This window comes from Anabrus simplex, chromosome 1 (genome assembly GCF_040414725.1).
Source record: "Anabrus simplex isolate iqAnaSimp1 chromosome 1, ASM4041472v1, whole genome shotgun sequence".
In the NCBI taxonomy this organism is placed as follows: domain Eukaryota; kingdom Metazoa; phylum Arthropoda; class Insecta; order Orthoptera; family Tettigoniidae; genus Anabrus; species Anabrus simplex.
Genome location: NC_090265.1, coordinates 1,479,761,755 through 1,479,785,057, shown reverse-complemented (window position 1 = coordinate 1,479,785,057; position 23,303 = coordinate 1,479,761,755). Strand labels below are relative to the sequence as shown.

Below are 23,303 nucleotides of genomic sequence, written 5' to 3'. Positions count from 1 at the left end.
CGAATGATGTGATATGAGTAAATAAAACTGATTAATATATTTATTTTATATGATGGCCTAAAAGTAGTGTTCACCATTTGACTTTTAACAATTAGAAATTCTGCCTTCCAACGAAAATAGCCAATATAACTTAAATACATTCATAGGTTTTGTACATGTAAACATTCTACACTGTTCTTTAACAAATTATAGCTCTTTATGGCCTTGAAGTCATGTGTTCACTGAAAAAAAAATTGATGTTATCGCATATTGGACCCCCTTTATCGTTTTGGCTGTAAAAGTGGAGAAAAAATTGGCCTAATGCGCGAGTAAATACGGTACATGCTTACTACAGTATAAAAACATAGTAATGCATGACAGTGTCATTTTATTACTATTTGCTTTACGTAACACTGACACAGATAGATCTCATGGCGACAATGGCATAGGAAAGGCCTAGGAGTGGAAAGGAAGCGGCCATGTCCTTAATTAAGGTACAGCCGCAGCATTTTCCTGTTGTGAAAATGGGAAACCACGGAAAACCATCTTCAGGGCTGCTGACAGTGGGGTTCGAACCCATTATCTCCCAGATGCAAGCTCACAACTGTGCAATCCTAACCGCATAGCCAACTCGCCCTGTGATAATGTTATTCTATCACAACCAATTCAGTAAACAATCTGGTTCTACAGGGGGATCCTCTAAGCCACATTTTTAAAAATATGGTTACATGAGATATAAGTTGCAGTGCCAATTCCACAAAATTAAATATTTACACATATGCGTACGACCCTTCAACACCAAAAGAGGAACTGGATTATCTCTTACCACCTTGCTGCGCGCACAATGACCAATGAATTGGAAAATGACATCCAGAAGACAAAGTCCCTTGAATTTCACAGCAAAGGATGAAGATTGGCAGAAGGAGGTGATGTACAGATACACATTTCAACATAAATTTTAAAATCTAGGGAAGTTTCTGCAATGAAACTTTTCAACTTAAAAATTAACCCAATATATCTTAACATAGGCCTATGACATCCATATATTCTGGGAATATCTACACATGAAAAACCGAATACGGTACCGCTTCCATACCCGGTGAGTAGACTTATGTATGATAAAAATCATAGAAAATTGTGTGCAACGATACCTTAAGTAGCAGAAAGGGGAGATCCCTCTATTATGCTTGCCAAAAACCCACCATCCCGCCCCTAGAAGTATTCTTACTTATATGGAAGAATTAAAACCAAGACCATGTGGTATTACTCCAGCCCAGTTGAAAACATATTTCTAATGTTATAAGTGGAAACGAATGAAATCTTACTTGGAGTGCGTCTCAGAGGAGAGATATGTTCATTGCAATGTCGAGGAACCCACCATTCTGCCCCAAGAAGTACATTTACTTTTATAACCTAATGAAGAGTTATACGCCATTTTCATTTCTGAAGTAGCTACTTGCATTCCTATTGGCCAATGTAAAGTAGCACGTGATCTCGCTCCCGTCAATAATGTTAATCATAATCCGTTACCAACCCCAGCACAAGAAAAGCGCAAGAAAATGTACCGGCAAGAACCACTCCAGACCAATGGTCTTGTCGAGGTCCTATCCTAACGTCTGCACGGCAGGAACCAGTCCAGACCAATCGTGTTTCCACACGAAACTAGGGGCCTAGGGCCGCTTCGCGACTTCTAACCTGGGGGCCGAGCCCCCAGATCCCCTTTGCTTGTCCCTATATCACTGGTTTTGTCCAGGTCCTATCCTAATGTCCGCATGGCAAGAACAACTCCTCAACAATCGTGCAACAATAATCATCACCACCAGCTATCGAAGCACCACTCACTCATTAGTTCCTAAGTACAGAGGTTGACAGTACAGAGCACCACTTGACAACATCCTTCCCGAGAAGGCGCGAGCGTGTAAACAAACGACAGTCGTTATGTGGGTGTGAAAGTCTTGTCACCCGGGCTGGAGTAATGATAAGCTCACACCGTGTGCAAGTACAGGGCTGCCATATTCGCTAAAAGTGAGAGAACCATCAATTTCTCTCTCACTTCTTGAAATTTTTGTGTAACATATCCAGACCAATGGTTTTGTCACTAACCTACAGTAACCTATCCAGACTAATGGTGGTGTCATGCAGGATACTAAAGGCCTAAGGGCCGGTAAGTGACTCTAACCTGTACGCCCCCCGGCCAATTGTCTAGTAACTAGCCGGACCTATCCAATCCAGACCAATGGTTTTGTCGCTCCTCGGACGTAACCCATCCAGCCCAATGGTCTTGTCACTCCCTGGACCTAACAAATCCAGCTCAATGGTCTTGTCACTAAGATTGTGTAAGGTGGCAAACCTGCCGAGTGTTACATGTGCCATGCTGGATCTCTAACCTCACTTTCACACACTGGTTATGGAAGTTTTACCCCGAATACTGTAACAAACAATCCCATAGCGATAATGATGATAGACTGAACACTTCGTACGTTAAACCATTTGAAATAATTATTGTGTTAATGTCAATTATGTTAAATCGCATAGTTACCTGAATTGTTCAATTCCATATTTGTGGACGAAGATTCGAATAGTGGCGGCATAGGACTGGAGGCTCTCATATTGTTTCGTATCGTAGGTGGAGGTCTAGTACGCTGTATTTTCATAAGCTGACTCGGAAAATCAAAAACTGTAGGGATGGCTCTGGACAGCAAGCGTCTTCTATCATTCTTGATCACTACGTACTTTTCTTCAAAATGTCGTGAACACAGGAAACTGTGCTTTGAAACCATTTATAACGTTTCATATGTATTACCCATTGTTTCGTGAGTTCCTTATCTTTCAGAGGGAACCTACAAGAGAAAAGCATAGACTGATTTACAAACATTGACAACGGGGAAACAGACTCTGCTAATGACCAAAAATCGTATTCCTTACTTTTAAAAAACTTACCTGAAATATGATATATCCTTTGAGCTGCCTCTACGGAACGTGCAGTTGATTGCTGCACATTTAGGCGGCATAATTTATGCAGTTAATTTATCAGATTCAGTGCAATAAACCACGATAAACACACCATAACCAGAATAAACCGTAATACACGGGCGGATATAATATGGCGTCGCTATTTTGCCTTGGGACAGAGGACGAGCTTGACTGTGCTAGCAAGAACATGTACGTGTCTCTCGCTCCGCTGTGTTCCTCCTCGCCAGGCGAACTGTACTTCTTAAGTGCAAGCCAGGCAACTGTACTTATTAGTACTTATCCGAAGGAGCAATTGTCTAAGCTGAGCACTTCTCAGTGCTCGCTTTTGCTCAGGATTATTTTTTCAGGAGGACCAAGATGGAGAAGCCATTCATGCCGGAGAGACCGGCAGACTGCGGCTGCGAGGGAGCCATCGAGGGGCTACAAGAGGTGCTGAGCTCGAAGGTCGTCCCCGCCCCAGATGCTAGACTCCCGGCGCGATGGTGTACTGCCGGTGGGGCCAGGAAACCTACCGCGAAACGCTCCGGGAAGCGATGTTCTAACTACGATTGTGGAGTCCATCGGACAGGAGTCGATCATGGAGCTCATCGGCGAGGTGATCTCTGGCTGGGCGATCATCATCCGCCCTAGGGACGCGAACCGCTTCGTGATCTACGAGAAGCTGGCGTCCAACATTTTTTACGTTGTCCGGCAACCAGGACTCAGGGAGCACCTGGAAGCCTCAGGCTACGGGGAGGCAGCCACCCAGACGGAGCCGAGGACCGAGGGCGACGACAGCGCCCCAAAGCGCCGCGACGGCGCGACCCAAGTTGGGCCGCTGTACACGCAGACCAACAAGGCCGCCAACCAGGAACTTCGACCAACGGCCAGGGCGAAGTGGACGCAGTCCCAGGCCCACCAGGAGCTGCAGGTAACCCGGGCGCAAACCAGGAAAGCGCCCGTGACAGTGGACAGCAGCACAGCAGTGGAGAAAGACGCCCCCTGGTGTTCTGAGGCTGCTGTCCAGGTCCAGCATGCCAGCATGTCTGTCGAGCTGCAGAACTTGATGCGCTCCCCACAGGACAGGGAACGCATTCGTGTTTTAGTACCGACCGACGCCACCACCACCAACCAGGAGAAGGAAGAAGACAGCGACGCAGCGGAGCCACCTGCTACCCCGAGTTCGCCTGGCCGAGAAGAAGGCCATCAGGAAGCGGCTTCTTTCCCAGCTAAGAAGAGAATCCCGGGAAGCAGAATAAGAAGAAGAAGAAGACGCCCCAGGACCAGGAGGAAGCAGACGCCAGCCCACCAGGAGAGGGCCGCCCAGCCGCAACCCAGGACTACTCCCAGGACAGCAGTCTACCGAGGAGCAAATCAGGAGAGGACCTCAGCGGGTAGCGGCAGTCAGGTGAGATTGAAAACGTCCCCCTCAGCAGCTCTTGCAGTGTTTTCACTGTCTGAGGTGGGGCCACCGACAGGAGAGGTGTGAGCTCCAAGTTAAGTGCAACCGTTGTGGGGATGATCACCACGACACGGCCTGCGCAACACTTAAGGAGGCGCCGGTGTGCGCCAACTGCGCGGGGGGCCACTCGGTCTCCCATCGCAGCTGCCCAGTCTACCGGGCCTCGGCGCGGGCAGAGAGGAAGGAGGCCCGACAACATGACACACTCCCTTCCAGGAGGTCCCGCCTCGGCGGGCTTGGCCTCATTCTCCGGGATCGGAGACTAGGTACGAAGGACCCCATGGAGGTGGTGCTGTGCGGCGGGCCCTAGTGGTACTCGACGCATGGCTCCGCAGCCGGCAAGGGCCGCGCTAGTCACGGCAGTGCCCAGATGGACTGATCCCCAGGCAGAAGGAACGGCGAGACTACGGTTCATGGCTAGCTGGTACATGATACCTCTTCTCAACTAACACTACCACTGGACCTTTTTCCAGCCCACATCCTTGCATGTGCTATCACAAGATGTCAGGTTTTACATGTAGGCTATTTCTCTTTCTGCCTATTTGGTTTTCCCCTGAACCTTCAACACCACACCCTAACACTACCTAACCAATACAAACTTTTGCCGTGGTAGTGAGTGTAACTCGGAAACCGGCCCAAACTTTGCAACATTTTTGTAACGCTACTCTTTTGTCGGAAATCACCCAGAACAAATCGAGCTGCTTTTCTTTGGATTTTTTCCAGTTCTTCAATCAGGTAATCCTGGTGAGGGTCCCATACACTGGAACCATACTCTAGTTGGGGTCTTACCAGAGACTTATACGCCCTCTCCTTTACATACTTACTACAACCCCTAAACACTCTCATAACCATGTGTAGAGATCTGTACCCTTTATTTACAATCCCATTTATGTGATTACCCCAATGAAGATCTTTCCTTATATTAACACTTAGATACTCACAATAATCCCCAACAGGAAATTTCACCCCATCAACGCAGTAATTAAAACTGGCAGGACTTTTCCTATTTGTGAAACTCACAACCTGACTTTTAACCCCATTTTTCAACATACCATTGCCTACTGTCCATCTCACAACATTTTCGAGGTCACGTTGCAGTTGCTCACAATCTGTAAATTATTTATTACTCTATAGAGAATAACATCATCCGCAAAAAGCCTTACCTCCGATTCCACTCCTTTACATATATCATTTATATATATAAGAAAATATAAAGGTCCAATAATACTGCCTTGAGGAATTCCCCTCTTAATTATTACAGGGTCAGATAAAGCTTCACCTACTCTAATTCTCTGAGATCTATTTTCTAGAAATGTAGCAACCCATTCAGTCACTCTTTTGTCTAGCCCAAGTGCACTCATTTTTGCCAGTAGTCTCCCATGATCCACCCTATCAAATGCTTTAGACAGGTCAATCGCGATACAGTCCATTTGACCTCCAGAATCCAAGATATCTGCTATATCTTCCTGGAATCCTACAAGTCGAGCTTCAGTGGAATAACCTTTCCTAAAACCGAACTGCCTTCTAACTAAACAGTTATTAATTTCACAAACATGTGTAATATAATCAGAAAGATTGCTGAGCCACACCCTCCCCATCTATCACTACATAAATCAGTGATCCAAGCAATACCTTAGTGAAATATTCACGGGGAACAATATTTGAGGCCCGGATCGTGTCGACTGGGCAAGGCACATACGTAAGCCTGAGCTGAAAACCCCCATTGTAATCAGGCAACAAGGGCAAGACTACATCAATTTAAAATAAAAGAACAAATAGTTTAAGCCAGGGGATTTATTAAATAAATATGAGAGAAAAAAATTTAAACCAAGAAAAGAAAATCACACAAAATAAATAGGGAAATTAATCGTAATACTCATGGACATACCTTGTTCTTTTTCACGTAGTTGAAACATGGTGTGAACTCAAGATAATACTCTTCAAAAAATATTGATACGTAATTTAAAATGCTCACTGCCTCTCAACACATCACTCTTACATTACCAGCAGCTTCCTTTCCATCGTTAACAATTCAACCAGGTCGCCCGTTTTACCAGGATACACATATCCAAGGCACTGCACCATATATTACATCACGCAACTAGCAATGAGAAACGGTAGCACAACAATTAGCCGTGCCGGAGAACAAAAGGCAGATAAGAATAACGACAGATGAGACTGAGCACAGCCTCCATGGACCAATCAAAGCCAAGACAGATCCAAAGAATACAATAGGTACGCCCATGCGCAAATATGAAACCAATATGGCGGGTACTCAAGCTGAGCATTAGCCATGAATAATAAATAAATATAGCTCTGCGCTGAAAACCAAACAAGGCAAAGAATTTGAAAGACAAATACAACAGGTCGATCGACATATCACTCTTTTCTCCCCCACACATCCGAACTCACATGCATACCACATTCACGCACACACAATGAGGGTATCGGGAAAATAAATCACGAACGGCCGTTCAGATTTCGTAGTCAAGTACAAACCATAAATTATGACTCCACGGTCATTATCACCGGGTCTCACGTACTCAAATGTTTGCGTGCGGCGTGCAATTACACATAAGGTCAGAATTGAACATTACTTTATTCACATCACTGGCATGTTGCGCCTTGTACAACCTGGATTGGTATCTCCTAAGGTCGAGACAAGGGGCACATCACGAGGATCACGCAGTATTAAAGCACGCAGTGCACCAAATCATAACCACAGAGACCCTCTCTCAATTATCACAACAAGACCACAAACACATTCATTCAAAGCACATCGTACGACGGAGCGGAAAGAAATATGCCATCGACCGTAACACACGGGAATAACTCGTCACCAAATTTAAATATAAACCAAATTATCACATACCTGTGATTATCAATGGTAAAATCGAATAGCAGTTAGCGTGAAAGGCCCAGGCTTGAACATATTGAATGAATATTTAAGGCATAAAAATGCCACACCAAACATAGCGGCAGCCATTGTTAGTATTTGCCCCACATAGAACAGCAGAAGAACACCACAGAGTAAAAATTATCGCTCAGCAAAACGAACGACCTCAAAGATAAAAACATAGCGTGTGCTGCTCCCTACTGGACGTCATTAGACTGACACACAAAACTGAAGGAAGCCATTTACATAATTAAATGTCAAATCGTGGAACATGCGATAAGCATGGTTCATTGCCTTCCCAAAGCTTACATACAATGCATGTTAGACTTACTGGCCTGTAATTTTCAGCTTTATGTCTATCACCCTTTCCTTTATACACAGGGGCCACTACAGCAACTCTCCATTCATCTGGTATAGCTCATCCGACCAAACAATAATCAAATAAGTACTTCAGATATGGTACTATATCCCAACCCATTGTCCTTAATATATCCCCAGAAATCTTATCAATTCCAGTCGCTTTTCTAGTTTTCAACTTTTGTATCTTATTGTAGATGTCATTTTTATCGTATGTAAATTTTAATACTTCTTTAGCCTTAGTCTCCTCCTTTATCTGGACATTATCCTTGTAACCAACAATCTTTACATACTGCTGACTGAATACTTCTGCCTTTTGAAGATCCTCTCATACACACTCCCCTTGTTCATTAATTATTCCTGGAATGTCCTTCTTGGAACCTGTTTCTGCCTTAAAGTACCTATACATACCCTTCCATTTTTCGCTAAAATTTGTATGACTGCCAATTATGCTTGCCATCGTGTTATCCTTAGCTGCCTTCTTTACTAGATTCAATTTTCTAGTAAGTTCCTTCAATTTCTCCTTACTCCCACAACCATTTCTAACTCTATTTCTTTCCAGTCTGCACCTCCTTCTTAGTCTCTTTATTTCTCTATTATAATAAGGTGGGTCTTTACCATTCCTTACCACCCTTAAAGATACAAACCTGTTTTCGCATTCTTCAACAATCTCTTTAAACCCATCCCAGAGTCTGTTTACATTTTTATTTACCGTTTTCCACCGATCATAGTTACTTTTTAGAAACCGCCTCATACCTGCTTTATCAGCCATATGGTACTGCCTAACAGTCCTACCTTTAAGACCTTCCTTTCTATCACATTTATTTTTAACTACCACAAAAACTGCTTCATGATCACTAATACCATCTATTACTTCAGTTTCCCTATAGAGCTCATCTGGTTTTATCAGCACCACATCCAGGATATTTTTCCCTCTGGTTGGTTCCATCACTTTCTGAATCAGCTGTCCTTCCCATATTAACTTATTTGCCATTTGTTGGTCATGCTTCCTGTCGTTCGCATTTCCTTCCCAATTGACATCTGGCAAATTCAGATCTCCCGCTACAATCACATTTCTTTCCATGTCGTTTCCCACATAGCTGACTATCCTATTAATTAATTCCGAATCCGCATCAGTGCTACCCTTTCCCGATCTGTACACTCCAAATATATCAAGTTGCCTATTATCTTTAGAAATGAGCCTTACACCTAGAATTTCATGTGTCTCATCTTTAACTTTTTCGTAGCTTACAAATTCTTCTTTTACCAGAATGAAAACTCCCCCTCCCACCTTTCCTATCCTATCTCTACGATACACACTCCAGTGCCGTGAGAAAATTTCTGCATCCATTATATCATTTCTCAGCCATGATTCAACTCCTATTACAATATCTGGTGAATATATATCTATTAAATTACTTAATTCTATTCCTTTCTTTACAATACTTCTACAGTTCAACACTAACAATTTTATGTCAACCCTACTTGATTTCCAGTTCCTTGTTCCCTTATCACCGCTCCCTAGGCCATCCCGTTTCCCTGAATGTACCTCACTATTACCCTTCCAAACAAATTTCCTAACTTATACGTACCACTGCGGTTTAAATGAAGGCCATCCGAGCGCAGATCCCTTTCTCCTACGCACCCATTACGATCTAGAAATTTCACTCCCAGTTTCCCACATACCCACTCCATAGTCTCATTTAAATCCCCAATCACCCTCCAGTCAGTATCCCTCCTACACCGTATTCCACTAATAACAATCTCCGCTTTCTTAAACTTCACCCGTGCTGCATTTACCAGATCCCACACATCTCCAACTATGTTGGTACTTATATCACCTTGCCTTACGTTGTTGGTACCAACGTGAAACACTACCACCTTCTCCTTCCCCTCCTCCCTCTCTTCTACTTTCCTCAACATCTGCCTTAACCTAATTCCTGGATAACATTCTACCCTGGTTCCCTTTCCTCCACACACTTTCCCCACGTGTCTAACGATGGAATCCCCCATGACCAGAGCCTCAACCCTACCCACCTCATTTGATCCCCTCCCCTCCTGGTCAGCCCTATCTTTCCTGATAGCTGCAGACGCTACTTCCTCCTCCCTTTTCTCCTTCCCATGCCCCTGTTCCACCTGTCTTTTCCTATCCTCTACTCTACATATCGATTTCCTACCTTTTCTCTTCCTCCTACTTCCACGCATCTCAGCAACAGTTCCCTGTCCCTCATCTTCCCTCTGTTGTTCTACCTGGAGTGACTCGTACCGATTTCGCACAGACACCTGTCCTGAATTCTGATCCTGAATAGAGCCCTTGGCCTGCAATCTCCTTCCCCTTAGAATATTCGACCACCTGTCTTCTACAACTCCTCCCTTTCCTTCCCCTCCCTCTTGTACACCTACTGTAACCTGTACATTGTTTGAGGGAGTCCTATCTTCCTTCCCGTCTTCTGTGAGAATCCTAATTATCTCCCTCAAACTTTCCAACTCCTCCCTCATACCCCTCAATGCCTCACCACACCCGCAATAAGTACACTCGCGCTCCTTAGCCATTCTTTACGGGGGGAAATTTTTAAATAAAAAAAATAAAATAACTTATTTGCAAAAAAATAAATGAACGGAGGGATATATTGTCTGGGATAGTACACAACAATAAGTTAATTAATATACAACTACACTACAATACTACTTAGTCGTGCTCTATTATTTTTATTTTTTATTTTTTTATCCTACAACCCCTAACAGGATAAAAGCTGCTGTTAATTACTGAATATCGAAAGTAATACACAAGAACTACACAATTCCAAACTGCAATTAAGCCTATCCTAATTTCAACAATGTTTTAGTAAGAGTTTCTACGAATACCTCTACCACACCAGTACTACACATATATTTTACAATAATAAAATAAGCACACTAAATTCTAAGGATGTTACTCGTAAACTACTGTACAGTACACTACAGTAATTTTTAAACTACTTTCAGACGTATCCTAATTACGATACCGGTACCGTACCGTATGTCACTACTAAGCACAACAGAAATAAAATTTGCAAGAACTACTGTACTCAAAGATTACCAACGAAGCTAAATGCTTAGACAAATTATTATTAGTATTACGGTCTAATAGATATACACGAAAGATAACACACGAATATAGCACGCAAGATACGGCACTATCTAAATGTACTGTATCTATACTACAATGTATCTACACTACACTACACTGCGTTTGGTTAAATGCTTAAGTATCAAAAGGATTGCCGTACACGAAGAAAAACACGAATATAACTGGCATGTTTCTTTCCTTGTCGTTTCCTACACAGCTGATTATCTTATCAAATAATTCTGAATCCGTGTCAATGCTACCTTTCCCCGGCCTGTACACTCCAAATACAACAAGTTGCCTATTATCTTCAGAAATAAGCCTTACACCTAGAATTTCATGTGTCTCATCTTTAACTTTTTCGTAGCTTACAATTTCTTCTTTCACCATAATGAATACTCCCCCTCCCACCATTCCTATCATATCTACGATACACACTCCAGTTCCGCGAGAAAATTTCTGCATCCATTATGTCATTTCTCAGCCATGATTCAACTCCTGTTACAATTTCTGGTAAATATATATCTATTAAATTACCGTACTCAATTCTATTCCTTTCTTTACAATACTTCTACAGTTCGACGCTAACAATTTTATGTCATCCCTACTTGATTTCCAGTTCCCTGTTCCCTTATCACCGCTCCCTAGGCCACCCCGTTTCCCTGAATGTACCTACGTACTTACGTCTAACTTCTCAACATAATCTCCTTGTAACTGAGCGCGGATCCCTATCTTCTACCCACCCATTAGGATCTAGAAATGTCACTCACAGTTTTTCACATACCCACTCCATAGTCTCATTTAAATCCCCAGTCACCCTCCAGTCAGTATCCCTCCTACACAGTATTCCACTAATAACAATGACCGCTATACATTTTCCAAACTCAATTTTGACTACAGTTTTTATTGTAGGATATTGAGCTGTAGTGACTTTTCCTGATTAGTGCTCAGGAAACTCCATAATAGATATAATTTCTTTTGCATCAATAGATGGGGCGTTAGTAACTGCTATACCTACTACCGCCGGAGCGGGCATTTTGACCGCTGTATTAATTATCATAATAAAATGTTTTGTAACACATACCTCTCGTTGAGATATAATCATCTACTTATAATTATCCTATCAACAATGGTAATGTACAAAACCACAACAGTGGAACTTGGATATATTACAAATTGTACGAGCATTATTTTCACTGCGTCTTCGGTAGTTATCATTCGTCAGCTTTTGTCAGTTCGTCAGCTTGTCACAGTACAGTAAACATGTCCCCTAAACCATCAGTTGCTTAGTCTATTGCATGGCATTCCTGCAGATATGTCTGTTGTAAAATGTGGTCCAGATATAAAGGACCTAAAACGAGAAAATGCATACGAAGCTTACGATCAGTCAAGTGATAACTCCGAAAGCAGTGATTCATATCACACTGAAAACCGTATTGTTCAGGCTGAAGGTAAGTTGATATTAGTACGAAGGGCCTACTGTATTGTTTTACACTTTATTTGTTTTCTACCCAAATGAAGTTAATTACACATCAGTACTTACGTCTAACTTCTCAACATAATGTCCTTGTAACTGTATGCACTTTTGTCATCGATGTGTCAGTCTCTCCACAGCTTCCTGACACCATTCTTTCGGAGTGCTGTGTACCCATGCCTTGACAACTGTGTCCAGTTCTGCAAAATCCGTAAAACGGCGACCACGCAGGGGTTTCTTCATGTTCCCGAACATTACTTCTTTGGCAGTGGACTTCCTCTGAGCTTCAATTGCATCGATTGTTGTTTCGTTTATGGTCCATGGTAATGGAACCATGTCTCATCACCAGTCGCAAGCCTTGCCATGAAGTCGAATGGATCTTGATCATGGCGTTGCAAAAATTCTCTGCACACATCCACACGCCACGGCTTTTCGTCTGCAGACAAGATTCTAGGCACCCACATGGATGACACCTTCGGCTAATTCCCGTGGCTGCTTCCATTTCCGTAAATGTGATGCATTTGTTCCCTTCGATGGCCTGTTCGACCAGGGAAATGTTGGCTGGTGCTGACACTGTCACATTCCTTCCAGAACTGGTTCCCTTGTCCACCGATGTGCGCCCTGTTTTCCAACCGTCCACCTAGTTGTAAATTCTTTTCCGCGATGGTGCATGTTCTCCATAGACTGCCACCATGCGCCCATGAATTTCTGCAGTGGTCACACCTTCTTTCCATCGGAACCAAGTCGTATAGCGCTGTCCCTGACGGTTGCTTTCTATGCGGTCTGCTCCTACGCTGACAGTATTGTTATGAAATGGCTATGACGAGTGCATTCGTTGGCCTCTGTTCGTGTGCTGCTACCAAACTGTGGAACAAGGCACTAGTTACACGTCACCACCTTCAAAAGTGAAATGTGAACCATGCCCGGACGTACAAAAAATAAAGTGTAAAACAATAGAGTGCGCCCCTCGTATTATTATAACTATCAGTATAACAAGTTTGGTGTAATACCTTGATTTCTACTGTATTCAAATTATAACGATGCCTTGCACAGGCTGAGTAATGACGAGTTTTCAATTATTCTATTATAGCCGTAGCATGGTATAATACGGGACGCAACAACCAAGGTAAAATCCTCCCATGGCAACATAATGCGTCATTAGGTACTGATGGCATCAGGGAGTAGACTGTAGCAGACTGGGAAGATGACACTTGGTTGGATTGCTCGCCATAACCCCAAGAAAGAAAATCCAAGACTTAACTCCATATTCAAAGTGGCAAGATTCTGACGATAGTGTAACGAGTCGGTGGCGTCTTTTTATTGATAATTCAATATTGAAACTCATAAAGAAATGTACAGAAACAGAGGTAAAATGATAATAATTAGTAAACATGCGTACCGAGAATGAAAATATAATAATTTCAATAGCGGTCAAAATCATAGAGTTAGTATATTATACACTAGAGGTAGCATTGGCGCTGCAGTCGCGTGCGAAGTTGAACGAACGCGCTGTTTGGCAAAGGCTGTATTGTTTGGCACTGTCACTACTGGAGCTTCCCGATAAATTGAAGTATATACTTCTGTGAAGGAAAATGCCAGTCTCCTGTGCAACTTATGGCTGCATAGAAGGTTCATAAAGGGCAGTGGCGTATCATTTCACAGGTATGTTTCTTTGAAATTCATTTCCGTGCGTATACAATAATACTTTGGCCTACTTGGGCTGACTTCGCTTCTGATTCCCCTGTCGGCGCGAATGAGTTTCTTTGGATCTTTCCTTGAAGACTGAAAATAAAATTTTAGGAAATATAAGGGATGACATTTTCCTTTCGCTGAATGGCCATGCTTTTGAAAGCAAATATGCAGAAAAATCATGTGCATGATACCGAGCGAGTGGCTGCAGGCTTTAGGTCACGTAGCTGTCAGCTTGAACCCCACTGTCGGCAGCACTGAAGATGGTTTCCAATTTTTACACCTTAATAAAGGCCACAGTCGTTTCCTTCCCACTCTTAGCCCTTTCCTGTCCCATAATCGCCGTAAGACCTAGGCCTATGTGTGTCGGTGCAACGTAAAGTAAATCGGTACAAAAAATAAGAAAAGTTGTGCATGATAGCCTGGAACTGTGCTCCGTTTTTTAGTTTCTGTGTGTATTTATAGTATTAAAAGCTAATGGATAAATTTTCTGTGTATACAGTTTGTTGCTTTCCCTTCGTATAGTACGTGCACTGCAGCAGTCCCCGTTCATATCTTACCAAACTTTAAAATTTAGAGCCTAAATGTGCAACACCGTGTGAACATCAGAGTCCTTTACTTTCGTGAATATTATTCCCTTAAATGGCGATAGCGCTACAGGCCTATACAAGCATGATACGGAAATTAATGACCGAGCGAGTTGGCAATGCTGTTAGAGCCACGCGGCTGTAAGTTTGCTTTCGAGAAATAGTGGGTTAAAACCCCACTGTCGGCAGCACTGAAGATGGTTTTCCGTGGTTTCCCATTTTCACACCAGGCAAATGCTGGGGTTGAACCTCATTAAAGCCCATGTGCGCTTCCTTCCCACTCCTACTCCTTTCCTATCCCATCGTCGCCGTAAGACCCATCTGTGTCGGTGCGATGTAAAGCAAATTGTAAAAATTATTGTATTTTTTCAGTTCTCTTCAATCATATAATTTACCACTTTCCCTTTCCATTTTACATTTTACAAGTTTAAATCTTAAAGCAAATCATACATTTCACGAAAAGCTAAATAAAAAACTCCATAATAGGCTAAAAGCATAAGCGAGTGTCATATTTCCACTTGTAATCGCATTTAGAAAACATCGATGATAATAATAATAGTAATAATAATAATAATAATAATAATAATAATAATAATAAATCGTCGCCATAAGACCTATCTGTGTCGGTGCGACGTAAAGCCCCTAGCAAAAAAAAAAAAAAATAATAATAATAATAATAATAATAATAATAATAATAATAATAATAATAATAATAATAATAATAATAATAATAATAATAATAATAATAATAATAATGGATTTACGTCCCACTAACTACTTATGAGGTTTTCAGAGACGCTGAGGAGTCGGCATTTTTTCCTACGGGAGTTTTTTCATGTGGCGGTAAATTTATCTTCAAGAGGATGACATATTTGAGCATTTTCAAGTATGACCGTACTGAGTTAGGCTCGAACCTGCCAACTTGGGCTCAGAAAGCCAGCGTCTAAACCGGCGATGACAATATTTTGTCTAGTTTACCCCAAAATCTCGCCAACGTTTTTAGGCTTAAAAACTCTCTCATCCGCTTCGTACGAGAGAGGACATTTTCAGTCATTGGGCAGAATTATAGCAAATTCCTGGCCATTTACACAAAAGATAGCAAAATATACGTGCCCTCCTTCTAAACGTATTTTGTTAGAAGACTTAATATGAACAGCAAATTGATTTTGTGTTCCTTAACTGCACCTGAACACCGTCCTCTTTTATCACTCATTTCTCCTGTATTTTTGCTTTTAGGGCTCTCGTTTTTTACTGGAGAGAAGCATCGCAAGTATACTGTAGCCTCTGAGAATGTTTACATGTTAGAAATTTAAATCGTATCTACATCCACACAGTTTTAAAAGTCCCCAATTTACATTGATGAGAACGGCGGAATGAGCTTTTTGCCAAACAGCTGCGATTTCAACATGCTCCGCTCGCTACAGTGATTCTCTCGTAGACGGTGGCGCTAATGCTACCTCTAGTGTGTTATTTACTAACTCTATGGTCAAAATGACCGCATCGGCGGTTCCAGGTATATTCCGGCGGTTCTAGTGTTAAACTTCACCCGTGCTGCATTTACCAGATCCTAGGGCCTAGAGTGCAGTAGCAGACGTTTCACTCATCCTATAGTCCTCGTTCTAGCTCGTTGTTTCATCTGTACTGTAACTGGGTAGAATTTTAGTGCCCATTAATCTTTCATGTAGAAGCAGAAGAAGAAGAATCAAGGTAGCCAATACGTTTATTCTTCGATTGCGATCAGCGTGTGTCTGTTTATTAGGATATGCAGATTTAGGTTAGGAATAAAAAAAAAAAAATCCTGTCAGTGATTATGGGGAACCATGGTCAGAAATATCCCTATGTGATCGGTATGTTATAGTTAAGTAGGAATAGTTTCTCATCATTATGCCGGACATAAAAATCACCCCATTAGGGGCTGGTCAAGACGTCGGCCGTAGTTGTATTTTGCTTTCGTTTGGAGGCAAGAACATTATGTTGGACTGTGGTATGCACATGGGGTTCAATGACGAGCGCCGATTCCCAGATTTTACATATATATCTCCAGAAGGACCTCTTACTAGTTTTATTGACTGTGTTATTATTTCTCATTTTCATCTGGATCACTGTGGAGCTCTGCCTTATTTCACCGAAATGGTGGGTTACTCGGGGCCTATATACATGACCCATCCTACTAAAGCAATTGCTCCTATTTTACTGGAAGATATGCGGAAAGTGTCAGTTGAACGAAAAGGCGATAGCAATATTTTCACATCTCAGAATATAAAGGATTGCATGAAGAAAGTAATTGCTGTGACATTGCATCAGTCAGTAATGGTGGACAGTCAATTAGAAATTAAGGCATATTATGCAGGCCATGTCTTGGGGGCTGCTATGTTTTGGATTCGTGTAGGTTCCCAGTCTGTGGTGTACACTGGAGATTACAATATGACTCCTGATCGGCATCTTGGGGCAGCATGGATTGACAAGTGCAGACCTGATTTACTTATAAGTGAGTCGACTTATGCTACTACCATAAGAGATTCAAAGCGGTGTAGGGAACGTGATTTTCTGAAGAAGATTCATGAATGTGTGGATCGTGGAGGCAAAGTGTTAATCCCAGTATTTGCGTTGGGCAGAGCCCAAGAGTTGTGTATTTTACTTGAGACATATTGGGAAAGAATGAATTTGAAAGTACCAGTGTATTTCGCTGTAGGACTAACAGAAAAAGCTAATAATTATTATAAAATGTTCATTACATGGACCAATCAGAAGATCAGAAAGACCTTTGTTCAAAGAAATATGTTCGATTTCAAGCATATCAAAGCTTTTGACAAAGCATATATTGATAATCCTGGAGCAATGGTGGTATTTGCTGCTCCAGGTATGCTTCATGCTGGTCTTTCTCTCCACATATTTAAGAAATGGGCTCCCAATGAAAACAATATGGTAATAATGCCAGGTTTCTGTGTTGTTGGTACTGTTGGTCACAAAGTGCTTAATGGAATGAAGAAAATTGAATTTGAGGGCCGTCAAATTGTAGAAGTAAAAATGTCTGTTCAGTACATGTCCTTTTCAGCTCATGCTGATGCAAAGGGAATAATGCAACTAATACAGTATTGTGAGCCAAAAAATGTTTTACTTGTTCATGGGGAAGCAGCCAAAATGAATTTTCTCAAAGAAAAAATAAAAAAGGAATTTGATCTTGAGTGTTATAATCCTGCAAATGGAGAAACATGTGTTGTGAGTACTAGCTTGACAATCCCTATTGATGTTTCCTTGAGACTTCTCAAAGCTGAATCAATGAAGCACAATTCTTTGCCACCTGACCCCAAACGACCTAGAGTTATGCATGGAGTTTTAGTTATGAAAGATAACTCAATGTGTTTGATGGATGTAGACGATGCTTGTAAGGAGGCTGGCATTAATAGACATTTTGTTCGCTTCACTTCAACTTTGAGAATGGAGGATCCAGGGCCTGCTAGTAAAACTGCAGAGAAACTCTTGCAGCTTATCAAGGCACGTCTTAAGGATTGGCATGTTCAGCTTACAGAAGGGTCAATTTCTGTTGAATCTGTGTTAGTCAAAGTTGAAGGTAGTGAAGATGAAACAAAGAATGTGTATGTTTCATGGGACAATCAAGATGAAGATTTGGGAAGCTATATTCTTGGACTCCTACAAACTATGGGCCAGTGATTATTGTTAATCTCAGCAGTTGTGATTGTTTATAAGGGGACTGATAGACAAATCTGAAAAGAATTCAGAGGATTTTCTTAGATTGTTTGAGTTTCCATGGTATTCTGTTTGCAGTATTTTGTTCAAAGTGGTTTTCGTTAAAAAAAATTTAAATGGGGATTGATGTTGTATGTTATTGTTTTAAATGTTAGAAACTGCCTTATCTGTTGCATTTTTCCTTTTAATTGATATTGTTCCCTCATCCTCATTCCCACAAGCTTATAACTTACGAGCATGGGATGGTGACCATAGGGTCCTATCTGAGTCTGGCATTGATTCTATTTGTGTTAGGCTTCTTGGTTTCATCTATTCTCGGTCACCTTCATTGGGTCCCTGCCTTTGTACCATAATGGTTAGCACTATTAGCTGCCGTCCTCGGTGGCCCGGGTTCGATTCTTGGTAGGCCTACTGTCAGAAATTGGAGGTGTGCCTGTAAAGAGGTGCACCTCGGGGCGAGGACACATGTTTACTTACCTTCATTGGGCAAGTGTTCTCGTTTTAACCTGAAGACATTAAGTTTGTGAGGTGTGAGGAGTCTTTAATGTCCTTCACTACTTTTTTTAACCTCTTTTTTCTTTTCACTTTTCTGATAACAATTGAGAGGGGATGATTAGCTTGTTTTACTATCACAAACAGTTGCTTCTACCTCTCCTTTTTATTTTCTTAAGTGAACTGGTATGTCAGAATCTTTTGTGGTCAAAGTCTTGGACCGTTGATGCCAGTTTAATATTGTGCTGAATGGTTGGTATTGCGGTCATAAAAAATATGACTTGCAAATTCATGTGGAATGTCAAATTATTGGGCTCGGGAATAAAAGGTTAGACTTTGTTTAGGTGTGCGTATATTAATTTCCCACCGTGGGTCTGTTTTGTTCAAACTGGAAGAGATGGCATTGTGGAAGGTTGGTGTTCATTCGTTCATCACTCTTTTATAACATAAACTTGAATAACTACCAGTGGCGGTGAGATAGCGGCCCCAGTCTGAAAAGCCAAGAATAATAGCTGAGAGGATTTGTTGCACTGACAATGCATCACCTTGTAATCTGCAGGGCTTCAAGCTGAGCAGCAGTCACTTGGTAGGCCAAGACCCATCAAGTCCATAGTGTCGTGGGGTTTGGTTTGGTTTTCGGTGGGCAGTAGCAGTTCTAGTTGGAAAGTCATCATGGCACATTCATAACCAATGGTAGCAGTGACTAAAACACTTGAACCAAAATTTCATAGTGAATGGGAAGAGCAGTTTGGTTGATGCAAAAGTATTCAAACATTTTCGGTTACTAAGTCCATAACATTAAGAATATTTGCAGCCAAAATTTCAGCTTTGTTTGCTTCTACTTCTTTGTTAGTGTAACTGTTTTTAGAAATGAACTATGCTAAGTGAAAATACAGACCCATTTGAATAATAATCATAATCATAATTATGGCCTCAGATGACTATGTGTAGGTATTTTAATTTGACACCATTTTGGCTACTTGCTCTTCAATTTTGACATTCTGTTTTATTCTGCGAGATTTATTTAATTTTGTCTGATGAACACCAGCTGTGTCGCCAGAGATCTTTTGCATGCTGATATGGAATATCACATGGACTTTTTTCCCTGCCTTTCAAACCTGCTATCATGGGAACTGGCAGTCAACACACTTAACGCTGATCCGCAAAGTTCTGGAACACTGGCCTGAACAGCAATCATTGTTTCAGATTCGGCAACCGACACTGCCATCGTTCTCTGTTAGTGCTTCCATTTGCCAGTTTGTTCTGAACTACATGGTTTGGAGTTTGCCCATACTTGTGATGTGTGTGCTTTTTATTATTTTTAATTTTTATCTTATATGTTGATCACCGATCACTCTGCAAAGGAGGTTAAACTTCATACGTATAAATATCACTTGGTTGAGGTGGGTAGGTTAAAATGAATGCTGCTGGCACTCACTGTTGGAGAGTTCAGAGAGTGCTTTAAAGCAATTATTCACACTAAGCATTACATAAAAACATAAAAAGTCTTCAAGATTTGGTCTGCCGATCAGTACTGGGGATGAGAATTATCCTCATCGTCCATCATTTCATTACTATCATTATTTGTGTTGGTGTAGCTTCCTCTGGGGATCAGTGGTAGAATGTCAGCCTCCAGATCCCAGGATAGCGGGTTGAAACCCAGCAGAGGTAGTTGGATTTTTGAAGGGTGGTAAAAGGTCCATTCAACACTCCATTTCGTACAATGTTGGCTTCTGAAAGATCTCTGGTGACACATTTGGTATTCACCTGACAAAATTAATTCAAACTCAGCTATAGACACCCGAGAGAGATTCTGTTTACTCTGCCATCTGGTAGTCCTAGAGTAAAACTGAACGTTGAAATTGACGAGTAAGCGGCCAGATAGCATCAAATTAAAATGCATGCATACATTACCTGAGGCCATACTACTGTTATTAATAGATGTATTATTATTATTATTATTATTATTATTATTATTATTATGTCAGTATTCTATTAAGTTAATAGTTGTAAGTAATTTTTATTTCTGAAAAGTGTTGTATTTGCACTGTATCTTACAATCTTCTTAGATTTAAAGAGCGCCAAATGACTGTAATCTCTCCAGAAAAAATAAATCTAACTAAAACTATTTGTTGGCTGAGGCATTCCAAGAAAATAGTTAAAACTGTGTTGGAAAATTATGGTACTGCAAAGTAAACCATACCTGGGTTAGAACTAGGAATGGAAATTTCTCACTAGCAAGTCTCAAGACTGATAGCCAAAATCTTGAGAATCTCATAATGCTGCTTGAATCAAAGTGAATGGTGTTGTGCATGTGTATGTATCATATACTGTAAACATTTTTCTCTCAAAGTGCAGTTTTAAAGGATCACATTTTCAGTTAATCTATTGTAGAGCTTGCATATATATTTTTAGAATTTCTTGCCTTCCGAGTGCTGTATATTAGGGCTGAACAAATCAGAAAAAAGGAGCCTACACAATTTCTTAGGAGCCAGAGATTCAAGATAAAATGTACTTGTTCAACTCTATAGTGGTGATCAGTTCGATCTCATCACCATCAGCTATTACTACTGCTTCCTTCTTATTCACTCTTCCTCACTTAGCTGTATCCCTTTGTTTGAAAATACCAGTGCTTTGCTGATTTTATCGGTTCAAAATTTTCTGGTCTTAGGTCTGTCATGCTATCTCTTTGTAGTGAAGATTTCAGCCTATTTTTGAGTAAATTCTCTACCCCTCCTGCCTTCAAATTGGCAGTACTGCAATGGTGAGATGAGTTTCCTGAGGAAAGGAAATCTTTAATTCAGAGAAATGGTTTTGGTAAGTATATCGTGTAGTAATGGTAGCTTCTGCCCATTTACTTTAAAACTTGAAACACTCGTCCATTATGGCTTTCGACATATTTTTCTCTTCCTCAGAAGCTAGTTTTGACTTGAAGTGAATAGCCAGTAAATACAACTCTTCATTAAAATAGTATTTTTTTCTGTAGGGATATTTAAATTGCCACCAAATTAGATTTTTATATGTTTTCATTTCTAGGGTGAAAAGAAATCCTGAAAAGATTGTGTGCTCTAAGACTGGAATTAGAAACTTTTGCCACCTACACATTTTTCGTCACCACTGCAACCGGACGCCAAGGATTTTTCCATCCATGTTGAACGTTGTACCTTTTTTTGTTAATATTAACAAAACTGCTTATTTGAAAAAGATAGGGAAATAGAACAAATCCTAGTATGGGAACTGTTCAGAAGCAAAGTAAAATTTGCAATTAAATAAAAATGGAGTGTTTTAATTCCTTTGAATAATGCTTTCTCTTGTGCTTAACCACGAAAGTGTAATGGAACTACTTTTCTGCAGAAGAAAGGAATGAAGAACCGAACAAGCTTCTGCCCTTTTTTTTGGTGGAATTAAGCAGCTATAAACGTAGCCTGCAATGCAGAAGAGCTTTTAGCTGATGCTCGACTGTCTTGAAATTTCCATAGTGGTGGTGATGATTATTGAGGAAGTACAACTATGCAACTATCCTCTATTAACACTAATCAGAGAGAAAAAATAGAAGAGATCTGACACTTCGAAAAATGAAGGTATCGGCCAAAGGAAGATGAAGGGCATGAAAATGCAAGACTCGTTAAGATTCGCAAACCTAATACAGTTGGGGTCAAAAATAACAAGAGTTGGCCAAAGGAGGTTGGATAGGATAGATGAAAGTGAGTGTGTTGAAGCAGTACCAGGACTCAGCTGAGGGCCTTGTGATCGCCAGCCCACACTCCCAAGTTAAGAGCCCCTGGGGACCCTTTTAGTCACCTCTTACGAGAGGCAGGTGAGTGTTGATTCGACTGTCCCCACCCACAGGGGGAATACAGGGAAGAAATAAAGTTGATCCTGAGATATATGTATTAGGGTGGTCCTTATATGGGAGGATCCACAAACGTGTGAAGTTATTTTGGTGCACACCCCATATTTTTTTTTCTTTTGGCATGTTTTGAAAATGTGCCAAATTTAATTTCAATTAGTCATAATGCTAACCCATGCCGCACTGGACTTAATGTCTAAGTAAGACTAAAATACTGAAAGAATTTGTGTATTATTCTATTCTCATAATCAATATTGAAATCAATATACCATATTTGCTTGCATATAACTCGCACTTTTTGACCAAAAATACATGTGAACATTTTTGGTGTGTGATATATGCGGGGATTTGTGTGCAAAAGATCGTATCCCGGAAAAAACGTAAAATTTGCATTAGGCTATTAAAACAAGACAACTGGCTTACTTACCCTATTCACTGTCACTGCCTTCAATCTCAGAGCTATTCTCGCGTACATCATTTTGGTCACCATCCCATACTGTATCATCCTGACTTCCATCCAACGCATTTGCGATCTCTGTCTTCAAGGAACTCTTCACAATAATGTCTGTCGACACCATAACCCAAATCCGCATAACCAAATCACACGCAAGTTCAACTGACGGCCTCTTTATTTTGCCTGTTGGCGTCAGCTCATGCTCCCCTCCTGCCATATATTTGGCGTACAATTTACGTATGTTGTCCTTGAAGGGGTTGTTGATGGAAACATCTAAGGGCCCCTGGCCGTGCTCCC

At 41.2% G+C, this 23,303-nt stretch overlaps 1 protein-coding gene across 1 annotated transcript; it reads left to right on the top strand.

Annotated features, from left to right (window-relative positions):
• The first annotated feature begins 16,236 nt into the window (after nt 1–16,236).
• On the top strand, nt 16,237–20,816 carry IntS11 (integrator complex subunit 11). The gene has a single exon (XM_067153246.2). The coding sequence runs from the start codon at nt 16,387–16,389 to the stop codon at nt 18,172–18,174; it is 1,788 nt and encodes a 595-aa protein (XP_067009347.1). The 5' UTR covers nt 16,237–16,386; the 3' UTR covers nt 18,175–20,816.
• The last annotated feature ends 2,487 nt before the right edge of the window (nt 20,817–23,303 follow it).